The sequence below is a fragment of the Macrobrachium nipponense genome, chromosome 24 (genome assembly GCF_015104395.2).
Source record: "Macrobrachium nipponense isolate FS-2020 chromosome 24, ASM1510439v2, whole genome shotgun sequence".
Classification (NCBI taxonomy): domain Eukaryota; kingdom Metazoa; phylum Arthropoda; class Malacostraca; order Decapoda; family Palaemonidae; genus Macrobrachium; species Macrobrachium nipponense.
Window position 1 is genome coordinate 4471570 of NC_061091.1, and position 8976 is coordinate 4480545.

Sequence of the window (8976 nt, forward strand, 5' to 3'; positions counted from 1 at the left end):
TTGTAAGTGGCAGATTGAGCGAAGATGCACACACTGGCATTCGTAGCTCATCTGAGCGGTCACTATGGTGGAAATGTCAAGGAGACCAAATTGATTTCCTTGCAATAATTAAAGTTTGTATTGACGGGACACAGCAAACAAAAAATATACAGTTATATTTAATCTCTGTGAGCCAGTGACTAAACGTTCCTCTTCAACAGTTTCCGTGTTTGATGGAAAAGGATAACTTTAAGTTTCGTGTCCTTTGTGATCCGTGATCGATAGTCACTTGTTTCATTTGTTTTAACTTTTAATGAGGCGAGATACGACTGTTATAGTCTATGAAATGTTCCATCCTCCTACAAAACAACTATCTTTTTTTATTTGCTTATAGTTTTCCCTTTAATACGTGTGTGTGTGTGGGAAATGGATATATATTTTGCACTGATATGAATACTTTTCACTCTTATTACGCCAAAACAGCTTTGAGGTATAAAGCCATTAGCGAGCTTTGAAAATTTATTTATAGTCGGTTCAGGTGAGTCATCCCAAGTCTATGCGTTCGTTCTGATTTTTTTCATACACCGTGACTTTTTATTTTATTTTCAAGTTGTGGTTGTTTGTCGCAATATATAAGCATATACCCATGAAAGGTATATAGTAGACTGGTCGGGTCTAGAATTTTACATCCTTTCTTCTTCTGCTTCTCCTTCTTGTAATGTAAGCGAATTCATATGGTACTGAGAGATGAGATGGTAAGAAGGGGAGAGAAGAGAAGGCGAAACAAGGAAGAATTAGGCTGAAGTGAGCGAAAGATCGGTAAAAAAATTTGGGTGTCAATGGGAGTTCTTGTTGGAATGCCTGAAAGATTATTTGAACCATCCCCTCTCCATATAGGAATGAAATATAAATGAAAGAGAATGTGTGGAAGCGGTCAAGAAGATTTGCTTATAGAGCGAGACTAAAAGAGTAAGAAACTTAGAGAAGTGTAGTAAAATGGTTAATGTTGGTGAAATGGTAGACCAAAGTATTTTGGGAAGGTCTGGTCATGTGGAAAGAATGGGAAATGATAATTAAGAGAAAACAATATCCGTAATCGCTGGGGAAGGAGGAAAGAAACGCATGGAGAAAAAATGGTTTATGGAGTGTATAACGGGTATTGCATAGAGAATGACAAGATGTAGGCGAGTGGCTCAGTGTGTATACGGGCTTTGACATAAAGCTGGTGAGCATTCTGAATGATCAGGTCTGATAAGCAAGCGGAGTTCGAGTGAAATTACAAGTTAGAGAGGGAAAGAGAGACTCATAAAAAAACAGATTGAGGTGGTGATCTTATTTCAAAGCGAGAGCAACGCGCATTTCTTACCCATATGAACGTTTGTTGGAAATGTAAAATTTATGTAGTATATACAAAGTAGCATTTTTTAAATTCATTTTTGCGTACTCATGTTACAACTACACACTTAATTAACACCCAGACTCCCTAAGTACTTTCCTTGTCGAATATCATAAGCTCAGTTTTATTTTCGTTCAATTTCAAGTGTTTCAAAGTCATCCATTATTAAATATTCGATAGAAATTAGTTTCATTTGCTATTTGTATCTTCAATAATCAGGTGGACTGAATGGCCCATGGCAACTACTGTACTACGCCTATAATTATAGGTATGCTCGTCAGAGAACTGCATGATGGTCGTTGGCTTAGGAGAAAAGGCAAATTCATACTTGTTGAGATGACCAAAATTAGCGCACGCCATCAGTATACTCGATAGCGCCAATCATCGTCTGTAGTAAACGAACGAATTTCGAAATGAAACCCGTTTCACTGCGATGATTAGTACTACGCATTCGCTCGTTCGTGGGAGTCAGCCAGGCATGTTTGCTTCGCAACCAAGCACTTTCAACAAAACGGCAGCAGGTGGTTGACGATTTATGTGAGTTTGCGGCAAAAATAATACGAAAAATAGTGCTTCTTTCAGACCCCCTAGGTACAAGTTTAATCAAGCCAGGACACGCTCATACTCAGTTGTTTTCTAGTCGTCTTGGTGCAAGAGTGACGAGGGTTATTTGTGAAACGTTGAAGAAGATCGTTGTGAGATTTGTGGCTATAAAAAATAGTTATTATTCAATCGTTCACGAAATGTTGACTGACTTGACTCCCGGATCTTATGGCAGATTGCAGCTCTCACATGACTCATAAGGTCTGGTGCAATTTTCAGTAATTCCTATTCGTTCTTTATTTGGGGAGGTTATCGTCAGAAAATGTGTTGTATATTGGAAAACAAAAAACAAGAAAACCACAACAACGAACAACTATAAACCAAAAATTAAGCGCGCTAGCATGAACTATAAAATTGTCATAACATATAAAAATGTTACTTTTAAATTGTATCTATCTTGTTCAGATTCTAAATCTCATTGTGTGATAATGTCGATTTCTAATTTTCTGGATGCTGATTTATTTGATTTCCGAGGTCCTCCTGACGCCTATTTCAGGAGGTGACACAACTGTTGCAGGACAGGAGGGTAGCCTGACAGCTGTTCCCCGGCGTATTAACAGCAGTGGTCGCTTAGTCGCATTTGCTCTATGGCGTTGCTCATAAATAAATTTTTAAATAAAAATCCAAAAATGTAAACTTGTTGAAATGGAAATTCTCTTGAGGATTTCCACATTATATTTCATTGTGCCTTAGTTTTATCAAGGTCTTGGTTTTATGCGCTAAAGAAATCTCGTAGCCTACATATGGTAAAAATGAAAGTTTAAAAGAATCTGCACTAGAGCTTGAATGGTTTTCCAGTATATTATCATCTGACTTCTTTGAGGCGTAAAAAGTAACTGGCGTCTTCATACCCCAGGCTTTAAAAATAGAAGAATCGAACTCCTGTTGTTAAATAGGATTATGACGTCATGGCTGCTGTTATCTCACTTACACAGCTACGCACTGTCTCAATTCCGAATGTATTAGGCGTCTTCCGTTGACAAAATGAGAAGTGAGGTAATCGGTGAGGAATCTATTTCAAGAATGTTTGCAATGGGAATAATAAAAAAAGTAGCAACATTCTCCTCTTTTACTGGAGCTCCATGTTTGGTTACAATACCGACTAAAAATGACACTCGATAATTGTTTTATTTTTTGTTGTGCATCGTTTGAATTTAAGTGTCCAAGTGAGTGATGTAAGTTACGACGTAAAAAAAGAGAGTTTTGTAGGTAATATCTTTTATGCAAACAATTTCTAATCAAACACACAAAGTATTTTACACTTATACAGATTTACAAGATGAAACGAGACGACTGATAATAAAAAAAAATTTACGAAGAGGCTCAAATCTCGAAGAGGAAGAAGAAGAAGAAGAACTGGGCCGTTGCGGGACTGCAGACGAATTCCTAGTCTGGCCGAAGTGAACCAGTGATGGATATGAGTCGCCTCAAAACTGTCATTCTGCCTTTAAGCGGAGCTCTCATATTATCAGGGGTAGCTGGTACCTTATACTACTTCTTAACCAAGAAGGTAAGTGACTAATTGGTCAGTGACAAAGCTCGTTTCGGCGATTGTTGAGATGGTTTCTGCAAGTTTTTTTTTTCTTTTTTTTTTTGTTGACCCTGTTACCTATTGGCCTGTGTTTTTTCGTATTTACTATAGATACCTAGGTATGACGAGTTTAAACCTTTCCTATCTGGGTATCGTGGGCTTCAAGATCTGTTTTTCAACGCTTGAATTTAAGCCCAGACAAAGTAGTTCACTTGGAATCATTCCAAGAAAGAATTAGGTACCCTATAGCCTACTAGCTAGGCTACTTACCTAGCTAGTGCCTACTTCAGCTAGCCAGGCTAGTTATCAGTAGGCTAGGTACCGTATACTTTTTAAAGTTTTTCCAAATACCTAGCTAGTACGCAAATCAAACCTAATTTTCAGATATATTATTTTACGTTTTATACATTTTTTTTCAACAGGCTAGCCTATTGTTTTCCACCCCCCTGATACCTATCTACCTATAATAGGTAGCTAGCTACCTAGTAGGTAGGTAGCCTATAAGCTCGGCCTCAGAAGTTCACCCGGAATAGGCTACTAGATAGTACCTAGCTACCTAGGGCTAATAGCTATACCTAATTCCAAGAAAGAATGACTTTAGGTACCTAGGCTAGGTGTTGCGGTACTAGGGTAAAACATCACAGCAGGCCAAACAGGCCACCTACAATCAACGCTTGCCACCCTCCGAAAAAGTACATTATAACGCGTCCTGACACCAGAGATGTTCATCAGTCACGAGGTGTTGTTGGTGAGAGGAGGAGCTAAAGATCTCCACTCTCCTTTCGAAGTAAGTATTTTCTCCAAAGTTAGAAATTAAGGCCATATTTTAAGATTTAAACAGAGGATAATGAAAAGGGTGGCCAACGCAGTGCCCACAACTCCAAAATGCTTTCGAAGTTTTTACTTACAACTCCAAATATTTTGAAGATTGACGCCATCTCGATGTTTGTGGAGTCGCTTGTGTCAACAAACTTCCCATTTCCTGTGCTAAATCCGCACACCACTTGTACCCATAGACGCTGCGGCACTTTCATCATAACAATCGAAACCCCGACCTCTAACCAGCACTTATTCGTACTTATTCAAGGGGACTACTGCATTCTTTGCGGCATTTTGCGCTCTTCAATTGTTTATCAGTGTTGCCAATTGGTATGTGTTTACCCTCCAAACTGGGTATAAGACTTACACAAAACTGGGGAAATAAGTGAAATTAGCGTATCTAGCTATTTGTAGTATATTTACACATTACAGCAATTTTATCATTACTGCATTATATACTATGACAACTAGAATTCATGGAAACAGTTTGTAAATGCATTGGCGTACGTGTAACGCTCCAATAGATTGGCAACAATGAGTCATTTTTCCTCACGTCGTCTGCTTGTAAAAGTATAGGGTAAAAAACCGCAAGTTACAGGGGTGGACCATGTACGATCAATGTGTACAACCCAAAAAAAAGTACATTATAACGTTTCCTGACATCGGAGATGGGCATCAGACGCGACTTGTTGTTGGTGAGAAACGGAGCTAAAGACCTCTACTCCGGTGTCAGGACGCGTTATAATGTACTTTTCTTGGGGTTGTACACATTGATTGTACATGGTCCACCCCTGTACCATGCGGTTTTTTATCCTATATCCGAAATATTTGTAATTTTTCTGGGTTTATTTGGTTGCAAAAAAGGGATAATAGACATGAATTAAATAAACATTTTGAAGTAAAGTTGAACTTAATAATGAGTAAAGTAAACAATTAAGGGAATAAAGCTTTGCAACCTCATAATCAGTGTTATCGTTTGCTGCTCGTAACTGTGTGTGTGGAGTGAGTAGATAGGAACCAGGAACAGCAACGTGGTTCGAGTACAATGTGGAGTGAATTAAGACCAAAATGTGTATAATTACAATCAAATAAGCACTGTGGAGTTTCAGTTGTGATGGCAGTAAGGATGAAACCACCGATTACAAGGTAAAAATAAATTCAGTTCAAACCATGACCCTGGGAATAAAAAGTTTCATACTTTCACTAATATAGGCAACAAAATGTTTTATTGTTATGATTAGAACTGCAATCTTGAGTAAGATTAATAAACGTTACATATATACGCTAACATTGTTCAAATGAGTGCTAGGAAGGCTGGGAAAGATGGTGGATTGTCCGTGGTTTGACCGGCTAGCCACACGATTGTCGCCGTATTGGATTTCAAAACTGCCTTGTAAACATATTTTATGAAGAGCTCACATACTTATTTTAGTTCGTATGGGGCTTTCATATATCACATTATGTCGACGAAACTTCAATCTTTTGATTGGTATAGTTAAAGTTGTAAGTGAATAAGGCCTGGCCAGCGCGATGACGATGGATCGTCCGCGGTTGTTTACCTTTCCTATACTTTTAACTTTTTCCTGTTAACCTATTTTCTTTTATTTTACGTGTTTTGCATTTTTGGTCAAAAGGCTAACCTATTGTTTTCCAACCCCCTGATACCTACCTATACTTAGGCTAGGTTATGCTACAATTACTACCTAGGTAGCTATTTAGCTATGGTGTGACCTCGTTGGGAAACCGGTCTGTTTGTAAGCAGGAGTGAAAAACAAAAGCAATTAAAATGCATCAACAGGAATGGTCTCATTCAGAGGCTAACTCACAATAAAAGGAGCTTGAAAGAGATATGTTTTATGTCTATTAGCCTAGGCTTAGATAGGCCTACCTAGTAAGCATTGAGCACCAAACACTTATGGCTATTTACCACACTTACAGAAGCAGATATTAGCTATTAAAAAAATAGAGGGAATAGCCTAAATGGGACCATGAACAAAACCATTTCTCTTGGGGATACGGACCCATAGTATTTCAAGAAAATTATAGCCCAAATCTGCTCGTTTTTTCAGATTTATTGAAAAGTGGCTGCTGAAGAGCAGTTTCCAGCTGGCGCAAGATTATCCTATTGTTAAGTCAGGGTTTGTTAGCTATGAAAAATACAAATTTGATTAAATATTTGTCATATTAATTTCTTTGCATGAGTGACAAGTTTTAAGATTAGATAAAATTTACATTTTGTAATTACAATATTTTTCTTCCAGGATGATGAAGAGGAGGCTATCCTTAAGGGTCGGGCAAACCAGTGGACAATGGCAGAAGTCCAAGTACCCAGTGATTCTGTTGGGCTTGTCATCGGAAGGCAAGGTTCCAATGTAAAGCTCATTCAGGAACGAACTAACACAAAGATTAATTTCTCGGACGAAGGTGAGTTTTTTTAATAATGCACAGTAGTAATCCTTAATTTATCGAGAACTCTACATTATCTGACACACCTTGACTAGGTGATGCCACACAGCCACAGTAAAATGTTGGTGACACATCTCTTACTCAAACAGACTGGAGTTGGGGAGGCCTTGAGAACTTTCCAAGGTGGGGTTGTGGGTAGCATGGCTAGGTATCCTGTGAGGGGAGGGGCAGAAAAGCTGCGTAGAGGAACTCGCTCAGAGGAGGGGTTGTTATGGAAGATGGAGCTTGGAGAGCAGAGTTGGATAGGTGAAGAGGGTTAGGTAGATGTCTGACTTCATAGAGTTTAGTTTGTGTTATGCTTATGATTTCATATTTATGAATTATGCTATTCTCATATATATATTTTTACTGTATTTTCTCATTTTTTGTTTTTAAAACCCAAAAGATAAATGCAATTGTGTGCATAGGGTACTAGAGAGAGAGAGAGGGAGTGATAGAGAAAAGCAGTTGAAGTGAAATATCAACAGTGATAAAAGGCAATACTATACAGCAATAAATGAGTCAGTAATGTTATTTTGAATTTTCTCTCCATTTAAGCAAATATAAAAAGTTAACCGAAGTTAACTTGCTTCGGGAATGATATGGGTTGCTTTTGAATGTAAATGTCTTTGTCGGTTTGTATTCATGGTTAATTATCTAGATCTTCATTTCAGAGGTGGAAGGACATCGTATATGTACAATCAGAGGCTCAGAAGACAATGTGACTTTAGCTCAAAAGTTGGTTATAAAAGCCATTACAGATCAGCCGGTTATAGAAACAGAAGAGATGTTTGTACCTATTGTAAGTTTGCTTACCTTTCATTCTGTTGACCCCTTAAACCTTGTTATGACTTACACCAGACTCCTTGGTCCTGTTGTTAATTAACCTACTAGATTAACTTTGCTTCCATTAATTTTCAATCCTGTTCTCTCCATTCAACATTTCTTTGGTTTAATAATCTCTCCAGCCTCTTCTTTTGGTAGAAATGTTAATACAGTACTTAGGAATATGATTTTTACTAGGGATATGTTTCAGACCTTCACTCAGGATCTAGTGGAGCGAGAGATCCAATGTATAAGTGCAAGTAATTATAGCTTTCTGTTATTTAATTGCTTTGGCTGTTATGTTATACCAGAGTTGTCTCCCCCAACATGCTCAACTATTTTGATTTGTCATGATATCTACATTTAATATGGTTATCTTTATAGCTTTATGTTTTCTTGTTTTTACGTTAGAAACTTTGTCTGTTTTACTAAGGATTCATGTGCTTTTAACAGTTTTCTATATTAACTTATCTTATATATTCTGTTCTTATATAATTTATTCTTTTTAATTCGTATATTTTAAGTAGAATAGAATGTCCAAAAAATTTATTGTTGAAGCTAGTTTTTGTTAATTTGGGACTGAAATTTTGTTGTAGTAGTTGTACCTTGTAATAATTCTACCCTTTTAGTTTTATAGGTTTATGAGTAAAGTAGTAAGAAATGTTCTCTACAACATTAGTTTTTATATTAACCCATTAGTTTTTATATTAACCCATCAGATATAATTACCTTTACTCACAGTGAAGGCCCAGTCACACTGGCTCGAAGAGCTGACAGAAGAAAAGTCTTGTTATGCAATCCCTAGCTTATATTCAACTGACCATAAGCTAATGCTTCTCTTTTCTTTGTGCCAGTTCCATTTGTATAACAATTTATACCCGGTAACAGTCGTATATACATATAATTTTTTTTTTTACCTTTATTGATTTACCTATCGTCCAAAAATCCTTAAATTTATTATGTAAAATTTAAGTACTATAGAGGTTTTATTCTTCGGATTTCCCTGACAGGCAGCAGTGGGACGCATCATAGGAAGGAATGGAGAGACCATCAGATCTGTGACCCGCACCAGTGGTGCTAAAGTGACAGTGGAAAGGGATGATGAGCAGCTGGAATCTCCTCCTTGCCCAGGTTAGTATCCTCATAAACCACAAGCAGTATCAGTAGATTGTCTGTATCTTACTGAAAGTAAATTAGTAGTATTTAAATTGCAGAATGCCACTTTTAAAACTACTGAAAATTGGAGAGGAATTAGTATTTAGTAACTTTTCTAATTTTGTTTTATAGATTTTCCTTTTACCTTAGTTTATGGAATGCACCTTTTCTTGATAAGCAGGTGTCATTATTGATATGCATGAATATATTCCAAATTTATTCT

General features: G+C 37.2%; 1 protein-coding gene across 1 annotated transcript in view; it reads left to right on the top strand.

The window, feature by feature from the left end:
- The first annotated feature begins 1979 nt into the window (after window positions 1-1979).
- LOC135205129 (tudor and KH domain-containing protein homolog) overlaps window positions 1980-8976 on the top strand; it is a 52493-nt gene continuing 45496 nt past the window's right edge. Inside the window, exons 1-5 of the mRNA XM_064235485.1 lie at window positions 1980-2179; window positions 3249-3488; window positions 6590-6752; window positions 7448-7575; window positions 8609-8729. Of these exons, the coding sequence (XP_064091555.1) occupies window positions 3390-3488; window positions 6590-6752; window positions 7448-7575; window positions 8609-8729 (511 nt within the window). The 5' untranslated portion in view covers window positions 1980-2179; window positions 3249-3389. The remainder of the gene's footprint in view (window positions 2180-3248; window positions 3489-6589; window positions 6753-7447; window positions 7576-8608; window positions 8730-8976) is intronic.